This window comes from Protopterus annectens, chromosome 2.part1 (assembly GCF_019279795.1).
Source record: "Protopterus annectens isolate FY-2018-M chromosome 2.part1, PAN1.0, whole genome shotgun sequence".
NCBI classification, from domain to species: domain Eukaryota; kingdom Metazoa; phylum Chordata; order Ceratodontiformes; family Protopteridae; genus Protopterus; species Protopterus annectens.
In genome coordinates this window covers 1,685,311,487-1,685,338,477 of record NC_056729.1, presented here as the reverse complement: position 1 = coordinate 1,685,338,477, position 26,991 = coordinate 1,685,311,487, and the positions used below count along the sequence as shown (strand labels likewise).

Genomic DNA, 26,991 nt, shown 5'->3' with positions numbered 1-26,991 from the left:
AGAGGCGACTACAACCGACGCCGGACCTAGACTTTGGAATTCGGCCGACCGAGGACCCGCCTGACGGCAGGAGAACCCATCTGTAATGACTGCAGCTGTATGCACGATGAACATCAAAGTCCCATATTTCTTTGATACTGATCTGATTCAGTTGCTGATGAGGGGAGCAGAGAGTCTGAACTTCCATACTGCCTGAAGCAGCCCCCCCCCCCCCCCTGATTTGCTGCACTCGTAAAGAGCTCCTGTGATGGAGAAGGCTGGAAAGGGATGCCTGCACTGAGAGATGTGTGTTGAGTCCACCACTGAAGCTCAAGCTTAGGACAAGGAAGAAAGGGAATTGGAAACTGCAGTGGCTGGCAATGCGGAAACCACACAGACTGTGGGCATCACTGAATCTTCTTCAATTGAAGCTGGCAAAAGAGAGCATGGGGATAGTAGAGGCCATGAACCCCAGAGCCTTTAGAAATTCCCTGGTAGGCATGAGAGAGACAAGAAGCAAGGAGTGGAAGGAAGTAGGTTGTTAGAGAGAGTACCTTAGAAGAAGGCAGAGATATCAGCATTGGAAAAATCTGAATCCTGCATCCTAGGAAGATATTGTCCCGACAGGGGGACAGGACAGACCTCTGGAGGTTGACAGCGAAACCCAGACTGTGCAAAGGAGCCTGCTAAAGTTTAGGTCCTGTAGGAGCCTGTGAAGCTTGCAGACAGCTATGACTAGAGCCAGGCATTTTCTGAATACCCTTGGGACTGTATAAAGCCCAAACGGCAAAGCAAAGAACTGAAAATGAGAAGAAACAGAAAAATGTCCTGACTAGAGGGTGAATGAAAGTACGAAGGCAAACATCTTTCAGATCCAGGGAAACAAGGAAGGCTTCAGAAAGCAAGACAGGAAACAGAGTCTGGAAAGAAGGCATCCTGAAGGTGGGTACCTTGAGAAAAGTAATCAAAAAAGAAAGGTCTAGAACAGGCCTCCAGGACCTCCTCCTTTCTGGGAGCTAGAAACATTCTGGAATAAAACTCTGTGCCCCTTAGGTCTTCTCCTCAAACACAAGGTACAGGGCTTGATTCTGACCTCAGATTATTGGCTAGGCTTAAAATGACCCTTCAGAGCAGTTAGCCTAGTATTCACCTAACCCTAGGGTGTCTGGGATGGGTTGAGCTGGCCTTGATTTAGTAAACCCTGTGACAACCCCTGCGAAATTTGGAATTTGTTCTGAAGAGGGTTGAGGAATGCTCAAGGGAAGAAGAGACTTCCAGACCATGAAGTAGCCTTGACAGGTGATTGAAAGAGCCCAAGAGACTGAATTAATCTATTGCCAAGCAGGGAGTGACAGACAAGAGAACCTGTTCAAGGGAAAGGGAAGGAAGATTTGTCCTGAAAGGATGGTTTTTGAGGTCTAGGCATCTGAGTTGGTTTGTCAGAAAAAAACATGCCTAGGGACTTTCTTACCTTTGGAGGGCTGATGAGGCTGTCTGCGAACAAAGGCAGTTTTAACAGGACAATTCCTCTAATACTTAGGAATGGGAGAGAGAAATCTGTTTTTAAGGCCCTTCATGACCTTGTCTTACTCCTGTAAGGTCTTAAATAAATCAGTTACTGGAGCACCAAAGAGATTTTGATTATGTGGGAGAGGATCAAGAAGCTTCACTTTAATGTCAGCAGACAAAGACTGAAGACGAAGCCAGGAATACTGTTTCATGACAGAGCCTGAAGCAACAGCTCTAGAAGAGACATCAGCAGCATCGTAGCTACACTTAATGGAGTGATGAACCACCTTGTGATGAGGATCTCAAATAAGAAAGAGCAGTGGACATGATCTCAGAATCAGGCAGGTCAGACCTCCCAGCTGAGATAAAAGGGATAAAGAATATCTGTTCATGTGAGTTTGACAGTTAACTGCCCAAAATGCCAGTATGGCAGAAGAATACACCTTCCCCAGCCTCTCCATAGCTTGACTATTCTTGTCTGAGGGAAGTTGTTTAGAGGAAATGCAAAACCCAAGAAGACTTAGCACAGACAGAAACCACAGCAGGGTCAGGAGAAGGACACTTGTTAAGAAATCTGAAGGCCTCAAGGAAGTTATAAAAATGGTCAGGCTTTTTAGGGACAAGGGGTTGGGAATCAGGATCCAAAGCAGCAGTTGAAAAAAGTATCCAAAAGAACAGCCAAAACAGTAAGAACAGGAGAAGGCTTAGGGGAGTCCATCTTTAACAACTCATATCATTTTCTCTGGATATTAGAAACTTGGGAGCAGTCCCACTTAAAATGCCCCATCATAAAAACCACTGTATCCTCAAAGGATAAATCTTTCAAAGGGGAGTCAGGACTTAAGGACTTCTCCTCCTCAGAGCCATAGTCAATCAGTGCACCAGGCACCTCCTCTCTAAGATTTGGGGAACCCTCAGATATGATCTGCCATGGTCCCCCCTCCACATCTGCAGCAGACATTTGCAAAGCCATGAAGAATGTGTGAGAAGCCTTTCCCATTCCAGCATGACAGGGTCACAACCGAGGGAAACAGATGTCAGCAGCAGGTGGCCTTCAGAGGTATCATCCACCTTGACAGAGACATCCGGCAGAGGCTGGACAGTGGCAGTATAGTACCTCAACTTTTTAGCCTTTTCTTAAGAGATGGCTTTAACTCAGGGAAGGATAATTCGGCCATGGAACCCTGGGCCAACAACTTCAGAAGCTGGTTCTCAAGATAAATGGAAAGAGAAGACAGAAAGCTGCAGAGAGTCTTTGGCACAAATGGCTAACAAATAGAGCACTGAGTGTGGTTGTGAGAAGTGTCTAGACAAAACAAATACTTGTCCTGACAATCTTTATGGGGAATCTGCCTTCCACACTGACATTTCCCTTCTTGGATGACACAAACACTCAAAATGCAATATAAAAGAAAAGAGAAGGAAAGTACAGTTGTGTACACTTACCATAAACGTAGATGTTCGAGTGTATTCACTGTTGCAGTCATTACAACTGGGTTATCCTGCTGGCAGGCTACCTTCAGTCGGCCTGAATTCCAAAGTCTAGGTCCGGCGTCGGTTGCTGTCACCTCTTCCCTGATGTCAGTGCGCCAGGGGTATAAAAGATGCAGCCGACGCCATTTTCTTCAGTTTTTTTTTGCCCCAGATGTCAGGTGCCCCCAAAAGGGTAGGTTAAAAATATGTCAATAAAACATGCATGCACCAAAGTATATATTTTGCCTTCATCTACAGCAAATACACCACATAGGTTGTATAGAATAGAGAAGTACAGATAAGTTCCAGCAAAGAAATGGGGGATGACGGGTGGGTAAACCTGGACTGCAACAGTGAATACACTCGAACATCTACATTTATGGTAAGTGTACACAACTGTACTATGTTCTTCGTGTTTCACTGTTGCAGTCATTAACAATTGGGTTTAATCCCAAAGCTAAGGTTTGGAGGCTGGAGCTAAATAGCATTAGGAGCTGCTATTAGGCCCTGCAGAACTGCAGTGGCCAAGCCTGCCCTGGATTTAGAGTAGAGTGGTAAGTGATAGTGCTTTGTGAAGGTGTACACTGAACTCCAAGTAGCCGCCTCTAAAATGTCTTTGGTTGGTACTCCCCTGAGGAAGGCTGCTGAAGTGGCTGTTGCTCTGGTTGAATGTGGCCTAATGCCCTTAGGTATTGGCTTGTCATGTTGTGAATAGCAGAAACGTATGCAGTGGCCTATCCACTTTGAAATAGTCTGCTTTGAGATAGTCTTTCCCTGTGATCCTGCCATATATGCCACTAGTAATTGCTCTATCTGAAAGCTTTGGTTCTGTTCAAATAGAAGCGTAGCCGTCTGTGTATGGCCAAAGAACGCAGAATTCTCTCCCCCTTATTCTGTGGCTTTGGATTAAAGGTAGGCAGATGAATAGTTTGGTTAAGGGCCACACTGGACACTACCTTAGGCATAAATGTCGGGTTTGTCCTCAGAGAAACCCTGTCTGGATAAAAAATGATGCAAGGTTCCACAGCCATGATGAGTGCCTGTAGCTCTGAGACTCATCTTGCAGAAGTTATTGCTAGAAGCAGAGCTGTTTTCCAAGATAAAAACTTTATATCAGCTGTAGCAGCTGGCTCAAAAGGAGGCAGGGCGAGTTTTTCCTAGACATAATTGAGGTCCCATGCAGGTATTGGTGATCTCCTTGGAGGCCTTAAATTTTTGGCGCCTCCGAGGTACTGCCTTAATAAACTTACACTACACTTAAAGAAATCCCAATCCCTCAGAGCTACACGCTCCAGGGATCTAAACCTTGTCATCACAATAAACAAAACATGCTGGAGGGATAGGTTCCTGACCCAGAGACTCCCCAGACTCTGGAATAGATTGCCCATACATGTCAAGCAGAGTGCCTCTTTGGACCTCTTCAAGAGGAACCTTGACGATTGGATGGGAGAAAGGAAATTCACCCCAGGGATCACGTCAGTCGCCCTGCTAGACAGGGGTCCAGGAAAGTAAATAATGTGGGAAGAAATAGCCAGGGAATTGTTATGGCTAGGCTTGTATAGGCCCTAGGGCTGATAGCCTAGTACCAACCTATGAGAAAAGATTGGTGGCTCTGTATTGTAATGAGCTGAAATGGCAGAGGCATGAATTTTTATAGATGAAAAGGATAGGCCTTTGTCCAGCATCTCAGTCAAGTATTGCAAAATCTGAGGAATATTTGGTACAGCTGTGTCAATTCCTTGTGCATGGTTCCAAGCACAGAATCTCTTCCATTTTCCAGCATAGGATTTTCTAGTACTAGGCCTCCTGGCCTCCAACATAACACCCATCACCGCTTTAGTGAGAGGTGTGTTTTGTATGACTACATTATCCGCCATGCTGCTAGATTTAAGGTCTTGAGTTGGCTGTGTAGGATTTCATTGTTCTGCTGGGACAGTAGATGGGGCACTTGAGGTAAGGTCCAGGCTGGGCATTGAGACAAGTTCCTTAGGATTGGATACCAGTACTGGCGTGGCCAGTCTGGGGCAATCAGTATAATTTTTGGCTTCTCCTGCCTGACCTTTAGGAGTACCTTGGGGAGGAGAGGCAGAGGAGGAAAGGCATATACTGTTTTCCAGCTAAAAGATAGGGCATCCACTTTCCATGCATGTCTGTGATAAGTCCTTGTGCAGAATCGCTTTAGATGGCAGTTGTGAGGTGAGGCAAATAGATCTATTTCTGGGCATCCCCATTTCCTTGTTACCATGCTGAAGACTTGTGGATCCAATTTCCACTCGTGGGGATCCATGAGGTTTCTGCTTAGTTCGTCTGCCAGAGTATTTATCTTTCCTGGCAGGAATTGTGCCTGCAGATGTACTTGGTAAGTCAATGCTGTGTCCCACAAAGTCATGGCTAGTCTGCAAAGGGGGTAAGAATGAATGCCTCCCTGCTTGTTTATATACCACATGACCGTGGTGTTGTCTGTCTTTATCAGTACTTGTCCCGGATAAAGTAGGTCCTTGAAGGCTGTCAGGGCATTTTGAACAGCTAGCATCCCTTTTTGACTGATATGTAGATGCATTTGGTTTGCGGACCATGTGCCCTGAATACATTTTCCAGGCTGTGGCAATGTTGAGTCCAAACACTTTTTAGGTACCACTGAAGTTTCCTCATATGCAGTGTTGCATATGGAATTAGTAGAATGCAGGATGCCATGAAGCCCAAAGCCTGCATAATTTTTCTTGCAGATAACTGGGCCTTTGCTGCCAACAGTTTGAAATAGGTAGTCAGTTGCCTTTGTTTGTCTGGCATGAGATAAGCCATCTGGGCAGTTGTATTTAAGCTTGCACCCAGGAATATTATCTCTTGAGAGGGTACTAGTTTTGATTTCTGTTCGTTGACTGTGTACCCTAGGCATGGTAGTAATCTCTCTACAAATGCCAGATGCTGTAGTAGAATGTCCTTGTTCTCTGCTTGAATGAGGCAATCGTCCAAGTAAGGATATATTTGTATTCCTCTGTCTGCAGAATGCAATTACTGGTGCCAGGCACATTGTGAAGACCCTGGGCGCAGTAGATAAGCCAAAGGGCAGTGCAGAGAATTGGTAGTGCACTGAGCCAGCTTTGAATCTGAGGTATCTTCTGCATGTTTGCCTGATTGGGACATGCAGGTATGCCTCTTTTAGATCTAAAGTCACAAGCCAAGCCTTCTTGCCCAACATGGGCAGAAGCTGTAGAGTCAACATTTTGAATGCTGGAATATCCGGATATGGGTTTAGAATAGATAGGTCCAGTATTGGTCTCCAGGCTTTGTCCTTTCTGGGTACAAAGAACAGTCTTGAATAAAATCATTGTCCCTGCTCTTGCTCTGGTACTTGTTGAATGGCCCTTATGTCCATGAGGGATGAGACTTGTTTTTGTGCCTCTGCCCATTGATGTTTTGGCAGGTCTGGCCAACCGTTTGCCCTTGGCAGGGTATGGAAGTGAAACTTGTAGCCTTGTGACACTATGTTTTAAGACCCACCATTTGTCCTGGGTTATTATGTGCCAATTTTGAGAAAAAAGTGCTAGTTTTCCCCCTAAAGGTGCTGCCAGAAGATAAGTGCTTGGCGCAGGCAGGGGAAAGTCATTGGGACTGTTTCCTGGATGGCTGTGATTTGTCTTCTCCAGTTTTGGAGGTAGAAACACCCCATTGTTTAGACCTGTACGAACCTTGGGGCTGGGATCTGCCTCTAGGGCATCTGTATCTGCCCCTTTGTGGCCTGCCTGACACGGGAAAGGACCAGTTCTTTGTAGGCCAGTGTCTGCTAAATCTTGGTGGCTGTACCTGTAAGAAATCCTTGACTGTTTGCATAGATTTAGCTTTGTCCTCCATTTTCTTTAACACCAAACAAAGCATCATGCTGTAATGGAGCATCTAATAATTTTGCTTTAACATGATCAGGTAGATTTTGTACCTTTAACCAAGCATGCCTCCTAATGACAGAACCCGTAACTGCAGCCCTGCAGGAGGCCTCCAGAGAATCAAAACCACATTGCAAAGTATGCTTTCCAACTTGTTCAGCTGCATGCAATAATTCCTGCATTTCTTTGTTGTCTGCACATTCAGAATTTATCAACATTTTTTTGTTTAAGCAGTGACGCAAAATATTGCTGATATTTGAGCATATGAAACTAACAATTTAAAGCCCTTACAGCCAGGGTAGCAGAAGTGTAATTCTTTTTTCCCCATCTGTCCGGTGCCCTAGAATCCCTGTTAGAGGGAGTAGGGTTTTTTGCAGTGAAAGCCTTGACCCCTTTGGGACCTTGAGAGATAGTTTCTGGGTCAGCAGCAGGGTTTTTGAAAAGGTATTTATGAGAGTCAGGAACCCTGTAGTACCTGTCCGGCTTAACAGGAGCTGGAGGTAAGGAGTCAGGGGTCAGATTGGACTCTGAAAATACATCTACAATGTCTAACATAGGTGGAATAGCTAGGGGCCTGTGTTGTGGTAGTAAAAGGAAGCCTCTGAGCCTTTTGTTAGATTCTGAATAATCTTGGCTCTCCCAGTGGAAATGCTCCCTCATGGTATGTAAAGTTTCCCCAAAAAAAATAGATCAGAAGAGGAATCAGATGAAATGGAAACCTGATCTGAAGATTCATATTCTGTCTCTTGCCTAGGCCTCATCAGGAGGGGGATGGGAACCCCTGATCAAAGTAATTAGGTCTTCAGCCATTTTGAGCATCTGTTTTTTAGGCATGGAGGCCTGTCCATGAGGCTGTTGTACTTGTTTCTTTGTCTTTAAAAGGTGCTTTAGTCTTTGCCTTTGCAGCTGAAGTCATTTTAACATATAATTGAGTAGGTCTGAAAACACCCTCAGAAGACGGTGCCTGCTCAGCGGCTCGGGACCCATCTGAGGGAATAGTTTCCAAAGGTCCAATACCTTGAGCTTCCAGCGGCCTGGTCGACTCCACGTGGGTGTCAGTAGCAGCCTGCGAGTCTAAAGTAGTGGTCGTCAGGGGCTGCGCGAAGGCTCCTCACTGAGAACCGGCGACTGGCTTAGAAGAAGCCTCGTCGTCGGTTTTGGACCTCGGATGCCTGTCCTTTTCCTTGCGTTTCTTGTGAATTCCGGTAGTCTGATGGCTATCCGACATTGTATAGTTAAATCTTCTGCCAAAATAGTGAAATGCAAAATCGTACCGACGCTTAATAGTAAATCTAGCACAAAACAGACAACTAGCAACGTCGTGGTCAGGGCCTAGGCAAGGAATACAGAAAGAATGAAAGTCCTTTTGAGGTATTTGCTTCCCACAAGAAATACAATTAACTTTTCTGACATCGGTCTGGAGTAAGAAAAAAAGTTTCCCCAACGGGGTACTTAGCTTTTAGTGAAGACTTCGGATCTGAAATTCGAACACGAAAATCTCAGGAGTCAGCCGACCGGCACTTGCGAACTGCTTTTCCTTCGGGCACCGTGCGGCAAGAAAGACTGAAGAAAATGGCAGGCACCGTGCGGCAAGAAAGACTGAAGAAAATGGCGTCAGCTGCATCTTTTATACCCCTGGCGCACTGACGTCAGGGAAGAGGCGACAGCAACCGACGCCGGACCTAGACTTGAAATTCAGGCCGACTGAGGGTAGCCTGCCAGCAGGATAACCCAATTGTAATGACTGCAACAGTGAAACACAAACAACATCTGCAATAAGGTACTTAGCTGCAAAAGGCTCGGTATAACCAGACAGTGAAGGGTATTCAGGCAGTCATACAACTACAGCCTTCAGACTGGCGGCAAAGTTGTTCCAAGTCTGGAGCTTCTGTACATCACCTTTATGCCAGAGGGTCTATATCATGACGTTGAACAATAAAATGAGTGAACGTTCTTTTTTTGAACACTAAAAACCGAAAGCAGTAAATGTCTAACACATGGAATAGCAATTTTTTTCCCAGGGGGAAAAAAATCTCTGCTCCACATAGAAAAAAAACAAAAAAACAAAAAAAAACAAATACAAAATAAAATGGGGGACTGCGTCCCCCCCACCCCCTACTTAAATATACCAACTCCGGTACTGCACCACAGTGGAGGAAATGGCCAAGTCCCAAAAACTGCCCAGCGATTTTTTTCCCTGGGAAAAAAAAAATCACTGTTCTGTGTGTTCGGCATTCAGTGCTTTTGACCTTTAGTGTTAGATAAGAGAGTTCGCTCTTTTTATCATTCGACATTGTAATATAGACCCTATGCCAGATGCTCATGTGGGAGCATATATCTGATGTATGATGCTTGCAAGAATTAAAGGCTTTTCTAAACTGGCTATATGTATGGCTATCCTTGGCAGGAGATCCCACAGGTTATGAATACTGTAACAGTGATATGGAAGGACATTATCACTCAAGCTGTTGGGAGAGAGGTGGGGCCACTTAGATGAGACACCCCTTGCAGAAGTGAGAGGATGTCCTTCACAGACGACACATGGAAGGCCACTCCCTGGCACTTTGCAAGGAGTGTGCACACAGATACAGCTAGAAAGAAAAATGGAAAAAGTCCAAACTACTCGATGTCCGCCTGGATAGTCACCCCTCTTAGTAACCTCTCGTCTACTGATGGGAATAAATGAACTGACTGGCCGAAAGAGAGTTCTGCTAGAAAGCAAGGACAAAAGATCGCAAAAAGCATGACCATTGAGAGGCCAGTGCAGCAACAGGCAGAAAGATCGCAAAAAGCATGACGATTGAGAGGCCAGTGCAGCAACAGGCAGAAAGATCGCAAAAAGCATGACGATTGAGAGGCCAGTGCAGCAACAGGCAGATTCTGAAGCATGTCCAGGTCTGAGCTTAGACCTCTGCTCTAAGTCCATTTCATCATAAGTTTATTTTTGCTGCCCAGAGTTTCAAGAAAAGCCCCACAGCCAATAAGTGCACTGAGGGCAGCACACTGCTGCCAAATACAAAGCAGTGAAGCTACCACCAAGGCACAAAGGTTCTGACCCCGATTATACCCCTAGACAACCCCTGAGCTGGCCAGACAGGAATGGGAGTTAAAAGGTTTATATCAGTTATAGAATTCAGCCATAAGAGCACTACACACAGAAGGACTGGTAGTGCAGTTCCTGGAGCGGAGACTGAAAGGTCGACACACCAAAGAATGCACAGCACTTCAGCTAGGCTTAAGCAAACTACTTAGACAGTGGGGCTGGAAGTCTTAGAAGTATTCAAAAAATCCCTACCAAACAGCAGCCATAACAATGACCACTGCCCTTCTCTCACCAGGTGTTCCTGGAGGTGGGTTTATGGGAATGAATAGGCCAAAAGGGGATACAGACCTGATGAACAAGGTTGATGTAAGGAAGGGTGGGGGAATACTGGGTAATGACAAAGATATCAATCTTCTATCTCGTACACCAGGGGGGCACAAAGATGAAGTGAAAGTACGTCACATAGCTATCAACATAGTGTAATGTTAGACAGCAGAAAAACAGATCCTGTGGTGGTCCTTGCTATTCACATGATAAACATAGTCTAGGTTTCTTTGACTTCAAAGATGGGAAGCTTCTAATAAACCACATCTGTAGGAGTTTGTGAATGAATAAGTGTTAGTAAGAAATGAAGATCCTTGAGTGTGTTAAGAGGGATGCACTCAGAGTGGGGTGAGATTCACAAAGCAACAGCAAGGTGAGAGAGAACAAGAAAGACGTATTCAACTGCTCAAAGGAAGAAGAAAGATGTATTTAACTACTCAATCCATGACATAGGACATCAGACTATTTTTTTGTATATAGAGAAATACAGATACACAAACACAGAGCAGGCAAGTGGGAGTCAGACACCACTGCATGCCTCTCCAAATTGCATGGAATAGGATTTACTGTTGTACCCCATTTGTCAAAGCTTTACACCTTCCCCTCCGGCTAAGCTGCAGTAAAATTAGGGGAAATCAATATCTAGCTGGACTAAAGCCATATTGGATGAGGAGGATGGAAGCAATGAACTCAGCTATGGCTGATAACCATGGAAATGTTAAATCAAGTGCAGCAAACAGGCGAGAGAGAGAGTAATTTAAAACCAAACAGAAGAACATCATGTCATTACAGGACATGGAAAATTAGGGGTTTTAAGTGTATGAAGAATGATTCAAGGGACTGAAGAAAATTTAACAGATGTAATACAGACATTCTAAATCGTCAAAAGCTATATGAGAAAACAAAAAAACAAACAGGAGGAAGAGAAAACTTCTAGACTACAAAGGAATGGTCTACAGAAAGTGATGGAGTACATGTGAAGAGCTGTATTGGGAAGCAGCTGGAACAGATGCACGGCAGGGGGCTAGGTGCAATAATAAGGCACATATAAAAGAGACCACTGCTCCCCTTTTAGCATATCTGTATCTTCTGACAAGTAATGCCATGAATGACACTATATGTCCTCACACTGTTACACAAATTACAAAGCATTTAAGTGCATGGAATGCTCCCTTGAAACAGAGCAGTACTTTGCAAGACTTTTTCTGCCTCATTTTAGCCCTTAAACTACAGACAATTTAAAGGTATCGGAATAGTCACCAAAGAGAAATGAATACATCTAATTCACAAGGACTTTGCCTTTCCTTGTGCCAAATCCTTACACTGTTTGTACTACATCACAGTACAACAGGAAAGCTCTAGGTTTATTAAACAAATGTCATAAATTTCAAAACAAAACCACTTTCTGTCACTCCGAAAGATAACAGTTTTCAAACCATGCCCACAGATGTCAAATATAAACTGCACTTTACTCAGTAGCTTCCTTCAGATGGATGCATCCTAATCATTTGTGGATTGACAAGGTGTTACCTGGCAGAGACAATGGGTAAATATATCCATTTCTAAACCACTGATACAAAGCATGCAACAGTTCAATGTTTCTCCGTGATAAAACATTTCCAAACAAGTCAGTTTGCTACATGTTTTTAATACACGTTCACAAAAGGCTACACAATGCTTTTCAACTTATGTCATACCTCAGTGGTACAAAACAAACTAAGAACAGTTTTTTTTTATAAATAAGTGCAGTGTGTCAGGAACCTAGCAATGAAGTTGATGTGTCAGGCATGTTATATACCCCACAGGTATTAAAACAATGGTGTATGAATCGACAGTGGCCAGGCATGTTATATACCCCACAGGTATTAAAACAACGGTGTATGAATCGACAGTGTACTGTTATTAGGTAAGTGAAACTGGAGAAGATCTCAGATTTTCTTCCCTTTACTACAAATGAAAGTAAAAACACTATTCGCTATAACGGCACAGCGCTGCTGATATTCCTGATGTAAAGATACAGAACGCAGTCACTGAGTTTTTCAAAGAAAATTCTTTTGTAGAAAAGTGCATAATGGTCCTCCTATTCATCCTTGATCTCTGTCAGCCTGGTATACAGAATATAATCTGAAAATTATCAGAAAAGCTAAGTATCCATGTTATAACAAAGTACCAAGCATAAGGTTTCACAGTATTGCTGTGTGGAAAAACAGTGTGGTCCAGTCTCCATATTTACAACTTATTTTATTTAAATGCATTTATATACATGCTAGCTGGGTTCATGAGTTAAGTCCTATGGACTCTCTTTAGCCATGTAATAGGCTTGAGGCTATAAAGTAGTACGCACAAATATATGGCACCCTATCCGGGGTGTGAAACTGACTAGTGTGCGTCCTGATTCTGATTCAAACAAAAACAATGAATGGTCAAAATTCACTGTTAAACCTTTAAAGCATTAACCCCCCCCCCCCCCCCCCCCATATACACACACACAACTTGTGCTATAGCTAAGTTATGCTAACTCTGAGATAGCTGCATGTCAGGAAGAAAGGATTTAGCTCCACAGTTTCAAGATCACAGTTACTTTACTATCCTTGCACTTGGAAAAGGCAAAGATGTTTATTTTTTTACATGCTTTTTAGCACTGCAATTGTAGACAGGCAATTACCCCCATATCCCAGTCAATCTCATTCATTGCAAACTGCTGTGTAGGAGCTGATGAGCGCGGCCATATTTCACAGGCAGCCTTCAAGGTGATCTGTGTCCTTGCCATCAACCTAGCAAAAAGGTGGCTGGTAGTATTTGCATTAATATGGGGCTCCTAGACCCTTTACTGCACTGAGCACTTCCACTCAAAGATGTCAAAAAGGGCTGCAATCACATTCTGGGATTACCAAGCCCACATCCTAGGTCTTTGACTTTTGTGATGTGCAGGTCTCCACTTGTATGGCAGTCAATCAGCTGACCAAAACTTCCACTCCCTACTGTAAGGGAACCAGTGTTAGCCATTCACTTCATCCCTCCCCAAACCTGACAGGTTATTTGATCCCGAATCATCTGTGCCATAGTCAGAATTTTACACGTCTATGTCACTGAATTGCCACTATATGATATGGTTCAAATAAACCAGCCAAATCTTGTTACAATGCAGTATCAAATATGTATATTTACACATTAATACACCCAATAAAGGCCTACAACTTTATTTACAAAAACAATTTATAATAAAGACTAGCTAGTCTAGAATACTGTTTTCTAAGCCTAAAATAAATAACTACAAACATTTAGCTTTGGATATACTGCCTGACATACTAGGATAGCGTTTTAAGTGCATGTATGCTAACATAACTGCTGCACCAACTAGCACTGGGCGGCACATTGCTGCCTCACAGCAAGAGGTTCTCCAGTTTGATTCTCAACTGGGGTGTCTTCTGTGTGGTGTAAGCATGTCCTCCCTGCATTCACATGGGTTTCCTCTAGGTGCTCCAGTTTCCTCCCACATTACAAAGATGTGCATCTGGAGCGTTTCTCCTTGAGCCTCAGCTGAAAATAGGCACTGTCCTAGTCGGACTTTCCTGGTCAACAAATGTTAAATAAACATAAATAAATAACATAGCTAACATCAAGAATGAATAAACAGAACTATGCACACAAAAAAAATGCATATGGAACACACCTGTTCTTGATAGAGTTGGGATGGTGCCCAGAGATAATGCCCTATTTAGCCGCCCTGGCAGTGATGATGGAGAAGTACGTCTAGCTGATCTGTGGAACTGTTTCTTCAACTGAGGCATGATGGGAGGTAGTGACATAAACAATGACGGACTTGTGGCAGAACATGGATAACGGATGCTGCCATTACTGTTGTAGAGCACCTTAGAAGAATCTCCAGAAAGATATCTATTAAAAGCAAAAGACAATTTTAGTAATATCCTGTTTAAAACTGTATACTTAGCTTCCTCTAGATAGCTGACTGCTACTGTTGAAGATGGAAATTTTCAGTTTCTCAGCATACCTGTTTTTACTTACTTCTCTTCTTAGTACTGCCTCGGTTCTGCTCAGCAGCTACAGCTACTTCTCCTTCATTTGTTCTAATTCTTCACAGAATCTCCATTTGTTGTTATGCTATTGTCTTATTAGAAAACACTAATTATGTGGTCCACCATGCACAACTCAAGCTTTTGATACGGTCTCCCACTAGAAATGTTCATCCTTAAGGCTGACCAACTCTTCAATGGAATGGTTCAATGGCTACCTCTCAAACAGAGCAGAATCAGTGAAATGGAAAAATTAATTCTCCACCTTCTTGCCACTAAGTATTGGTATCCCACAAGCATGTAAACTAGGCCCCATACTTTAAGACACCCATCAATGACCTCTACAATGCTACAAAAAATGCTACCTTAATTCAATAAACTGATGACTCTATCTTAATCTCTTCTGTCAAATCTCTCTCTAAACTCCAAGACCTTGCAAAACAATTCTTATTGACTGAAATGTGGCTAAATAATTCAGAAACACTTCAAAACCCTATACAAAATTACTGCTCTTTACTCCAAAACACATCTCTACCAAAAAACTAACAAACAACTAAAATAAGTGAAAAACTAAAATGAGACTGGTGAGAAACAAAGGATCCATACGCAAACTTTTAGCACTTTTGTTCTATTTAATTACAATTTAGAACTTCTTCAGAAGAATTAACAACCTCACTACACTGTTTAAAATACTACAAACATAAACCACATGACTACAACCAGCTAACACAATCTACAACAACACAGGTGTATCAATAACCTGAACATTCATTAAAATATTCTTAAACTCCTACTTTAATACCAAATATAAATATTGTGTTTGTCTTTTATTATAAAAATGCTAAAAGTAATAAACAGTAATAAAAACATGTAAACACTAATATTACTGTTTGTAGTATCTTAAACATTGTAGTGAGGTTGTTTAGGTTTGTTTTTCTGAAGAAGTTCTAAATTGTAATTAAACAGAATTAAATCGCTGGAAGTTCGTGTCTGGATCCTTTGTTCCTCACCAGTCTCCTTTTACATCTCTACCAAAACACCACTATTCGTGTGGCTAAGAGAGAGAACGCACCCTTACTGTGCTCTGAAAGTTCACTGGAGCGAGAGTTCATATCTAGACCAATGTAGAAATATTTCCTCAGTTAACCGGAGCTGCTCAGAGTTTGGTGACTTTAGCCAGAGATTTGGAATGCATCTGAACTGAAATCCAAGGCATCCACTGCAAACAACTGAAAAATATGTATACTTAAATCCTGTACTGCATGTTGCTAACTGTATTTATTTGAATTGCTGCTTCATTTTTTACGATACATGTCTGCATTTTATGCACTTTGAAATTCTGTACTGCTGCATTATATAACATAGGCTAGATTCAGACTTGCTAAATCTAGGCTGTTTGGTATCACTATGCTCTAAAACAGCAATCTTACATTAAGCATGCCTCCCTGTACCCTTGTGTCAGAATTGTGCATCTCAGGTTCCATCTGAGCTGGGGATTACTGGAGAAAGGCTCATTTCGGGGCTTTCCCATTGGTAGTTTGTCTTAAAACTGTTGAATTTCACCTGTATTTAAATCTCATGTTTGAGAGGGTTTGTTGTCAGTTAACCAGAGCTGCTCAGAGTTTGGTGACTTCTCCAGAGATCTAGAGTGCATCTGAACTGAAATCCACGGCATCCACTGCAAACAACTGAAAAATGAGTATATTTAAAGTCGGTATTGTAATTTAACTATTTATTTGAATTGCTGCTTCATTTTTGCTGATTGTGTCTGCATTTTTTTCTGCACTTTGAAATTCTGTACTGCTGCCTTACATACCATATGCTAGATTCAGACTTGATGAATCTAGGCTGTTTGGAATCAGTGTGCTCTAAACTAGCACATTACATTAAGAGGGCCTCCCTGCAACCTTGTGGCAGAAGTGAGTAGCTCAGGTTCCAACTGAGTTGGGATTGCTGGAGAAAGGCTCAGTTTGGTGCTTTCCTATTGGTAGTTTGTCTTAAAACTGTTGAATTTTACCTGTTTTTAAGTCTCATGTTTGCCCGTAGCTGTGCATCACACAATGGGGGTTAGCTCTACCCTGTATAGATGCAGACACCTGCAAAAGTACAGTTTTGTACCTACCATAAATGTAGATGTCCGAGAGGTATGCATCTGCAGTCCTTACAAATGGGTTGTCCTGTCCACAGGCAGCCCTTCGGTCGGCCGGATTTCAAAGTCTGGGTCTGGCCTCGGCTGATGTCGCACTTCACCCGACGTCATAGCTGCAGTTCTTCGGGTATAAAGGTATCAGCCGATGCCATTTTCGTCAGTGTTTCTTGCCCCAGATGCCAGGTGCCCTCTAGGAAGGCTAAATTTGGATAAATGTAAAAGTTTCCAAATAACAGAGAGCAAAATAAAAATAAACATGTATATACAAAACAAATACACCATAATAGATTCCCCCAGCTAGCTAGAAGATGGGCAAATACCCTAGGAGTACCACAGAGGGGAAGGAGGGCGGGTAATCCTGACTGCAGATGCATACCTCTCGGACATCTACATTTATGGTAGGTACAAAACTGTACTATGTCCTTCAAGGATGCATCTGCAGTCCTTACAAATGGGTAGAATACCATAGCCAAACTGGGGGAGGAGGTAATAATAAGATTATGGTGTAGTTAGGATCCCTTGCAAAACAGCAGTGGCAAAACCTGCTCGGGATCTGGAGTATAAGGGTAGATTATAATGCTTGGCAAATGTATGCACGGAGCTCCAAGTAGCAGCCTCTAAAATGCCTTTGGTAGCCACTCCTCGTAAAAAAGCTGTAGTAGTGGCTGTAGCCCTTGTGGGGTGAGGCCTGATGTTTTCTGGAGTTGTCTTTCCATGGTAAGAGTAACAAAATCTAATGCAATTTCCTATCCACTTAGAGATTGTCTGTTTTGAAATTGCTTTTCCTTCCATTCCTGTTGCATATGCTACCAGTAGCTGGTCAGTTTTTCTATTGCTCTTGGTTCTGTCCAGGTAGTAGCGCAATTGCCTATGTACATCCAAGGTATTTAATAATCTTTCTCCCCTGTTCTGTGGGTTGGGGAAGAATGTAGGCAGGTGGATAGCTTGGTTTAAAGATACCCTGGAGACCACCTTTGGCATAAAAGTAGGATTAGTTCTCATGGACACTCTATCTTGATGGAAGATAAGGAAGGGCTGTACTGCCACTAATGCCTGTAATTCCGAAACCCTTCTTGCTGAAGTGATTGCAAGCAGGAAAGCAGTTTTCCATGATAAGTACTGTAATTCTGCTGTTGCTGCTGGCTCAAAAGGAGGGAGTGTCAACTTTTCTAGCACAAAGTTCAAGTCCCATGCAGGCAATGGTGGCTTCCTTGGTGGTTTTACATTTTTAATTCCTCTCAGAAACTGCCTTAGTAGAGGATGTGAGAAGACTGGAGGGTCCATGTTATATTCTGCTGAAATAGCTGATGCATGAATCTTAATGGAAGAGTAGGACAGGCCATTGTGGAAAAGCTCTGCCAAGTAACCCAGGATGTTAGCTATGTTTGCTAATGATACATTTTCCCCTTTCGCTGCACTCCAAATGAGAAATCTTTTCCATTTTGCTGAATAAGTTTTCCTTGTGGAGGGTCTGCGAGCCTCCAAGATAATGTCTTTAACCCTTTGAGATAAATCTGGGTTATTTGGTCTTATGCAATGTTCCAGGCAGCCAGCTGCAGCGTTTTTAGGTTTGGATGCAGGGTTTTGAAGTTGTTCTGTGTTAACAGTAAGGGAACTAGGGGTAGAGGCCATATTTGTTCCCGAGACATGCTCCTCAGTAATGGGTACCAATGCTGCCTCGGCCAGTCTGGAGCTATCAGGATGATCCTTGGACGGTCTTCTTTGATCTTCAATAGCACCTTGTGCATCAAAGGAAGAGGTGGGAATGCATATGCTGTCAGGTTTTTCCAACTGAAGGATAGGGAGTCCACCTTCCAAGCAAGTGGGTGGTATGCCCTCGTGCAGAATTTTTTCAATTGGTGGTTGTGTGGGGATGCGAATAAGTCTATTTCTGGTAGTCCCCATTTCCTTGTAATGGATTTGAAGATGTCTGGATGCAGCATCCATCCGTGGGCATCCGTGGTAGTTCTGCTTAGGATGTCTGCTAGAATATTTTCTTTTCCTGGTACAAATATTGCTTGTAACTGAATGTTGAAGCTCAGGGCCACATTCCAGAGGTCCATTGCCATCCGGCATAGAGGGTATGAATGTGTGCCTCCCTGTTTGTTGATGTACCACATAACTGTGGTGTTGTCTGTCCTTATCAGCAATTGACCCTGTCGAAGAAATGGTCTGAATGTCTGAATTGCCAGTTTTACTGCCAGCATCTCCTTTTGATTTATGTGTAGGTTCAGCTGGTCTTGAGTCCATAAGCCTTGTATGCACCTGTCCAGCATGTGTGCCCCCCAACCGAGGTCTGAGGCATCCGTTGTGATAGTCTGGCTTGGTTGAGTGCTGTGGAAGGGCAGCCCTTTGTTCGATTGACAGGCCTGAGCCCACCATTGGAATTCTTGCTTCAGGCATGGGATTATTGGAATTTGGGTTTCTAGGCTGTGCTTGTGCTGAGACCATAAATTCCTTAGGTACCACTGTAACTTTCTCATATGTAGTCTGGCATGTGGAATCAATATTATGCAGGATGCCATGTAACCCAGGGCTTGCAGGACTTTCCTTGCTGTTAGCTGGTTCTGCGTTGTTAATGCCATGAAATAGAGAGGAAGGTGCTTCTGTTTTTCTGTTGTGAGGGATGCCATTTGATTTGATGTGTCCAGTTCTGCACCCAAGAAAGTTATCCTCTGGGATGGTATCAGCCTTGACTTTTTTATATTGACTGTGTATCCCAGGGCTTGCAGTAGATGAATGACCTTTTTCAAATCTTTTGCTAATTTGTTTTTGTTGTCCGCTTGTAACAGGCAGTCGTCCAGGTAAGGGTAAATTTGAATTCCCTGAAGCCTGCAATGAGCAATTACTGATGCCAGGCATTTCGTGAATACTCTGGGCGCAGTAGATAAGCCAAAGGGCAATGCTGAGAATTGATAATGCTCTGATCCTGCAAGAAATCTGAGGTATCTTCTGCAATTTGGTCGTATGGGGACGTGCAGGTATGCCTCCTTGAGATCTAGAGTTACCAGCCAAGACTCCTTGCCCAGCATGGGAAGAAGCTGCTGTAGGGTCAGCATTTTGAATTTTGGAACAATGAGGTATGTGTTTAGAGCGGACAGGTCGAGAATAGGTCTCCATTGGTTTTCTTTTCTTGGCACCAGGAAAAGTCTGGAGTAAAATCCTTGCCCTTGTTCCATAGATGGTACCCTTTCTATAGCTCTCATCCTTAGTAAGTGGTGTATTTGTTCTAGAGCTTTTGTCTTCTGATTTGGAGGTAGGTTTGGCATTCCTCTCTGCCTTGGTAGAGTATGGAAGTGAAACCTGTAACCTTGGTCTATTGTCTGTAAAATCCATTTGTCTCCTGTGATGTGATGCCAGTTTACTGAAAATAAGGCTAGCTTTCCGCCTAAGGGTGCTTCTAGTTGTTCCCTGGTAGGCGGTCTCAGAGCCAAGTCACTGTGATTGTCCTGTGGAAGTGGTGGTGGTGGCTGGATCCGTGGCAGTACTTCGCTGGTTGTTAGGCTGCCACTGACGTCCCCTGTAGGCACCTCTGGATTGACCCCTGCCTCTTGGGCGCCTATTCCTGCCTCTCTGAGCTCTGGAGGTGTCTGGAAAGGACCAGTTTTTGGAAAGCCAGTTCCTACTAAACCTTGGAGGCTGGACCTGTAAGAAATCCTTGACTGTCTGCACAGATTTTGCTTTCTCTTCCACCTTCTTCAGCACCTGCTGTGCAGGGGAGCCAAACAAATTGAGCTTATCCATGGGAGCATCTAGGAGCTTTGACTTAACATGGTCTGGTAAGGACTGCTCTTTTAACCATGCATGCCTTCTGATCACTGTACCAGTCATAGCTGATCTAAAGGAAGCCTCCAGTGCATCATAGCCGCATTTTAAGGAATGATTACTGACCTGCTGAATGTTATGCACCATTTCCTGAACAGATTTTTTGTCTAATGGTTCAGACGAGGACAGTTTTTTAGTTAACTGAGCTAACATAAATTCCTGATACTGAATCATGTGGAATTGACAGTTTAAGGCCCTAGCCGAAAGAGTAGCAGAAGTATAAACTTTTTTACCCCATCTCTCTAAGGCCCTAGATTCCCTTTCAGAGGGGAGGGGTTTTTTGGCAGAGGTAGCTGCTACAACCTTGGGACCCTGGGAGATAGTTTCAGGATCTGCAAAAGGAGCCTTATACAAATGATAATGTGTGTCCGGAACCCTGTAGTACCTGTCGGGCTTAGCAGGGGCCGGAGGTAGAGAATCAGGAGCAGTACAAGCATCATTAAATGCATCATCCACAACAGTAAGTACTGGAGGAATGGCTAAAGGCCTATGCTGTGGCAAATGCAAAAAGGTCCTAAGCCTTTTCCTAGAGTCTGAAAAATCCTGGCTCAGGGGGCTCTGCTCTAGGCCTCTTCTCTGGAGGTGGGTGAGAGGCCCTGTCAGGGTGAGGTTGGGATCCCTGGATCAAAGAAATGAGATCCTCTGCTAAACTAAGCATTTGAGAACTAGAGCTAGGCCTGTGAGAGGGGGTCTTAGCAGGCACAGTTTTGGTAGATTTTGCTGCTTTAGCCCTGGCAAAAGCCTTAATCGACATGGATGCAGGGGGCCTAGCAGCTCCACGTGCAGGAGTAGATATATCTAAAGGTATAGTATCAGATAAATCCTGTGAACCTGCAAGAGCAGGTGGGATTTCAGTAGCAGATTCAGCCATGCTGGATGAGGCCTCGGTAGGAGGCAAGCCGGCCGAAGGAAGAACCGTGGACTCGGTTTCAGCCGAAACCGAGACACTCGCGGTTGACTTAACCGCGGTTTCGGCCGAAACTGCGGACCGCGAGTGTCGGTCCTTTTCCTTGCGCTTTTTAGTTAATTGCGAAGTCGGAGTTTCCGATGGCATATTGTAAGCAAAAGCGGAGCCGAAAAACTCCTCAGCAAATTCCGCCCGATGTCTAAGCGTCCGTCGGTTGAAGGAAGCACAGGCTAGACAAGCTGCTACGTCGTGGTCTGGGCCTAAACAAGGTAGGCAGTAAGAGTGGAAATCTTTATGAGGTATTTGTTTCCCACAAGTTAAACAGTTATTCACTTTTTCTGACATTGGCTGAGGCAAGAAAGAGTCCCCAACGGGGTACTTAGCTTTTTAGAAGTCTTCGGTAGTAGTAATCTCTGGTTCTGACCGACCGGCACTTGCGAACAGCTTCTGCTTCGGGCGCCACGCGGCAAGAAAGACTGAGGAAAATGGCGTCGGCTGATACCTTTATACCAGAAGAACTGCAGCTATGACGTCGGGTGAAGTGCGACATCAGCCGAGGCCAGACCCAGACTTTGGAATCCGGCCGACCGAAGGGCTGACTGTGGACAGGACAACCCATTTGTAAGGACTGCAGATGCATCCTTGAAGGACATCGTAAATTTTCCCTAGATGTCTGTCAGTAGAACCCTCTCAAGTCCCGTTTCTTTGCAGGTAACAACTACACATGGAGCAGCATCGCCACAGCTCTTCACCCTAAACTCTTTCATTTTCCTGCTATAAAACCCACATTTGCAAGGTTTTTGCGCTTGTATACAGCTCAGAAAGCTCCTGCCTGGTACCCTGCAGAGTTCTACAGCAGCAGAGAGACAAGAGAGAGACTTTGGAGTGATTAAGTATAATTTTTCTGCATTTTTTTGCTGCCTTTAGCTAATTCCGCCTAAAACGCCCATTTTCTAGGGTTTCCGTGATTTAAAAAGCTTCTTTCAGCTACATGTTCTTCTTTCGGCTTTTCCTGGTTAGGGGTCGCCACAATGGAACTCCAGTCCGCTAATAATTGGCAGTAGATTTTTTACGGGTGCCGAGGTGCCAGCTCGACGCCCAACCTTCAACAAAGGCACGACCATTCTACACGTCTTTTGAATGCCACTCGACCGCAGGGAGGACATGCAGACTCCACACAGAAGACACTCCAGCCGAGAATCGAACGGGGGAACCTCTTGTTGTGAGGCAACAATATTGTACTTATTTTACTGCCTGCACTTTAACAAAGTCGTCTTTGTGTTTACATTACCTGTTTAACTGTTGTAGGTTACACACTCAAGTGTGATAGCCATTTCTGTGCATTTAAAGTGTTTTTTTGATTGTATCTACTTTATTTTCTGGAAAAAAAAAAACAAACAAAAAAATTATACTGTTTTCCCGCCTTTCTAAGCTAGTATAGTCCAGTTTTCAGGTTAGTGCTGAATTCAGGGCTGTTACAAGTTTCTGCGTTTGCCCATACCTTACTTGGATAGAAGGAAGTTTCTCTGTTCACCTATGAGAGAGGGGAGCTGTGAGCAGCCTATCTCTGTCCCTGGAAGAGTGGTTTCAGCCCAGAAATTAGTAGTTTATTGGCCATTTTGGGCTAATTTCTCTCTCTTTCATTTCCCTGCTATAAAACCCACATTAGTGTGGTTTTGCGCACTGGGCAGTGACGATTAGCTAGGGTATAAGTATTCCAGGCTCCACAAAATCTACTCTTCAATTTTTCCCTTGGAACTAAACAAACTTTCAACTCGAGCACTCAAACCATTCACTTCTAAGCCCGGCACTTGCTCAAAACTCATAGCAAGCACTAATAAACCTTAGCACTAGACCACCTATACTGTAGAGAAGGACAAGGCTCTCTATTCGACCTTACCAGCCAATCAGTAAAGCAGTTCACTGTACCTATCCAGGCATGTCCAAGGGACAGTTTCAGGTGTACTCTCTGGTCCAACTGGTGAATCTGGGCCTTTTGAGGCAATGTTACAACTGCCTCATGTACACAGACAACCCTCTCCTCCTACCACCAAAGACTAATACATGCGAGAGATGCAATTATACAGCCAAACTGGAGGCTAAGCGCTCTCAACCCAAGACTGGACCAGACAGTCAAGAGGATAAGGGAATTACTTGCATCACACCACCAGTCTCACATAGACCTATGAAACCAGCACCGGCAAAAAACACACAAATACAGGAAAACATACTCGGAGGCTCTAAATAAAAATCTGCATAAGCAACAGAGACCTCCAAAGCAGACATCCAAGCAACCTCCACCCCCCCAACACAAACCATGAAACACATACTTCACAAAACCAGTGTACCACGCAATCACAGCCCTTAAGGCAAAATAACATACCCAACACACTAGTAATAGGTGACTCTATAGTCAGGCACACTGACATCCCACTCACTAGGCTGCAAGAAGGTCACTGTTAGCTGCCTGTAGGGTGCCAGGATCTGCCACGTAACACAAACACTCTGGTCACTCCAGAACAAGTACAAATACGACTCTGTCATTGTCCATGTTGGTGTGAATGACCTGAGCCATACCTTCCTGGACTACATGAAGAGAGACATGGAAGAGCTCTCTGATCACGTAGCCCAGGCCGGTATGACCCTGACCCTGAGTAGCATCCTGCCCTCACCAAGAATGATACCACGGTATAAAGAAAAAATTCTCAATTTCAACAATTGGCTAAGCTTCTGGTGTCATTCAAAGGGGATCCAGTATCTCTTAGCCTGGGATGACATGCCTGATAAGCCACACTACTTCACTAGAGACGGCTTGCACCTGTCACCCTTAGGCTTTTGAATACTGGCCAAGGCTCTTGCCACCCCCCCTAGTGCCGTTTTTAGGCAAGGCTCAAAAGACAAACCCACCACCGTAAATAGCACAAGTAACAAAAATCTGAGGGCAATGCTACTCAAGGCCAGAAGTCTAAACCTGAAAATGCACCCACTCGAGGCACTCCTCAGTACGGAGGAAATCGAAATATGTGCAGTAACAGAAACCTGGTTTAAGCCTCCTGAGAGCATCCCAGCACTACCAGGCTACAACTCATACCATACATTTCGTCCACAAAACTCCAACTGAAATACAAAAGGCAGGGGCGTATCCCATGTTCATCAAGGATACCCACACCTCCAGGTTAGTGGCACAGCACGATGCTTCAGAGATCATTCACGTACAACTAACAACGGCCAAAACTGCAATTCAAATTGTAGCTTGCTACAGATCACCCACTATGTCCCAGGACCCCCATTCCACATTTCTGGAAACACTGGGAAATATAAAGGTCCTACCAATTACCCTGATATTGGGTGATTTCAATTACCCAAACATTAACTGGGAGAACTACTCAAGTACTAACTCCCTTGCCCAACATTTCCTAGAATTTATAAACTCAAACACCCTGGATCAAATCGTCAACACCTCCACCAGAGGTGACAACATATTGGACCTGGTCATCACCAACATGTGCGACTGGTGTTCCACACCGGAGATCAACCCCACATTGGTTAGATCGGACCATAAAGCAATCACTCTGGATATCCACATTCTGCCCACACCCCAGGTCAAAGAAACCACCGTAAAAAACTTTTCAAAACCAAAAGTACAGTTTTGTACCTACCATAAATGTAGATGTTCGAAGATCCACATTGCTGCAGTCCTAACACTTGGGTAGTCCGCTGTCCCAGTCGGCCCGAATACCAAAGTATAAGGCAGACGTCGGTCAAGGCGCATTTGTCTGACATCAGGACGTCAGGGTACAAATGCGCATGACCGACGTCATATCCTCAGTCTTTTCTTGCCCCAGATGTCAGAAGACCCTAAAAAGATAAGGCCAAAACCAAAAAACACCAAAACACTCCTGTGCCTAAAATATGTACAATATATACAAATGTACAAAAAATAGAACCTCACCCACACAACCACCCCTAAACACAGAGGGAAGGAGGGAGGGAATTGGACTGCAGCAGTGTGGATCTTGAACATCTACATTTATGGTAGGTACAAAACTGTACTATGTTCTTCATCTCACATTGCTGCAGTCCTAACACTTGGGTAGAATCCCAAAGCAGAGGTAAGGGAGGATGGCTAAACTATAATGAAGCAGGAGCTGCCAAAATGCCCTGCAACACAGCAGTGGCAAAACTAGCCCTGGACTTAGAATAGAGAGGAAGGTGGTAATGCTTGGAGAAAGTATGCACTGAACTCCAAGTAGCTGCCTCCAAAATATCCTTAGTTGCCACCCCCCTTAGAAATGCTGTTGAAGTGGCAGTAGCCCTAGTGGAATGAGGCCTAATCCCAGCTGGAATCTCCTTGCCATGATGGGAGTAACAGAATGCAATGCAAAACCCAATCCACTTAGATATAGTTTGTTTTGACACAGGCTTGCCCTGAGAACTCAAAGCAAAAGAAACAAACAACTGCTGAGACTGCCTAAAATCCTAAGTCCTGCTTAAATAATAACGCAACTGCCTGTGTACATCTAAAGTGTGCAAAATCTTTTCCCCTATTTTGGGGATCTGCATAAAAGTAGGCAAATGAATAGTTTGGTTTAAAGCCACACTAGAAGCCACCTTAGGCATAAATGAAGGATTAGTACGTAATGATACCCTATCCTTATGAAAAATCAAAAAAGGCTCCACCGCCATAAGGGCCTGCAATTCAGAAACCCTTCTTGCAGAAGTAATGGCCAACAAAAAAGCAGTCTTCCATGACAAGTATTTCAACTCAGCAGTAGCCGCAGGCTCAAAAGGTTGTAGAGTAAGTTTCTCCAACACAAAATTGAGGTCCCAAGCAGGAGTAGGAGCTCTTCGTGGGGGTCTTATATTCTTTGCCCCTCTAAGAAATTGCTTGAACAAAGGATGAGTAAACAATGGTGGGTCACAATCATAGTGAGCTGAAATTGCTGCAGCATGAATCTTAATGGAAGAGAAAGACAAACCTTTGTCCAATAGCTCAGTAAGATATTGAAGAGCCACACTCAAATTAGGCTCAGAAACATCCAAATCCTTTGCTGCACTCCAAAATAAAAATCTCTTCCATTTTTCTGCATACACTTTACGTGTACTAGGTCTTCTGGCTTCCATAATCACATTCAAAACTTGTTGAGGAAGTTGAGACCTGCTGTGGTTCAAAACAGAATATGCCAGGCTGTTAGATGAAGAGAGTGAAGCTTGACATTGAGTAGATGACCGTCCCTCTGAGACAAAAGGTGTGGAATTAAAGGTAAAGGCCATGGAGGCTTTCTTACCAGATTCCTCAGTAATGGGTACCAGTGTTGCCGAGGCCAATCTGGAGCTATCAAAATCATCCTTGGCTTGTCTTGTCTGACCTTTAGGAGTACCTTTGGGAGGAGAGGCAGAGGTGGAAAGGCATACACATGAAGATTTTCCCAACTGAACGAAAGAGCATCCACTTTCCAAGCTGTGTAATGAAAACTTTTCGTGCAAAACTTTGGCAGCTGGTGGTTTAGTGGAGAAGCGAACAGATCTATGTCTGGAGTTCCCCATGACACTGTCAATTTTTGAAATACATGAAGATCCAGTTTCCACCGTGGGGATCCATGATTCGCCTGCTTAATACATCTGCTAAGGAGTTCTGTGCTCCTGGCAGAAACCTTGCCTGAAGAGTAAGCTGCAAGCTGAGCGCAGTCTCCCACAAAATCATTGCTTGCCTGCATAGAGGATAAGAATGTGTTCCCCTTGCTTGTTGATGTACCACATGACAGTTGTGTTGTCTGTTAGAATCAACACCTGCCCTGGAAGAAGTAACTCCTTGAAAGCCATCAATGCAAACTGGACTGCTAACATCTCCTTCATGTTGATATGTA

General features: G+C 43.9%; 1 protein-coding gene across 1 annotated transcript in view; it reads right to left on the bottom strand.

The window, feature by feature from the left end:
* TMEM201 (transmembrane protein 201) overlaps positions 1–26,991 on the bottom strand; it is a 1,168,219-nt gene that overhangs the window by 556,805 nt on the left and 584,423 nt on the right. Inside the window, exon 7 of the mRNA XM_044063116.1 lies at positions 13,883–14,106. Within this exon, the coding sequence (XP_043919051.1) occupies positions 13,883–14,106 (224 nt within the window). The remainder of the gene's footprint in view (positions 1–13,882; positions 14,107–26,991) is intronic.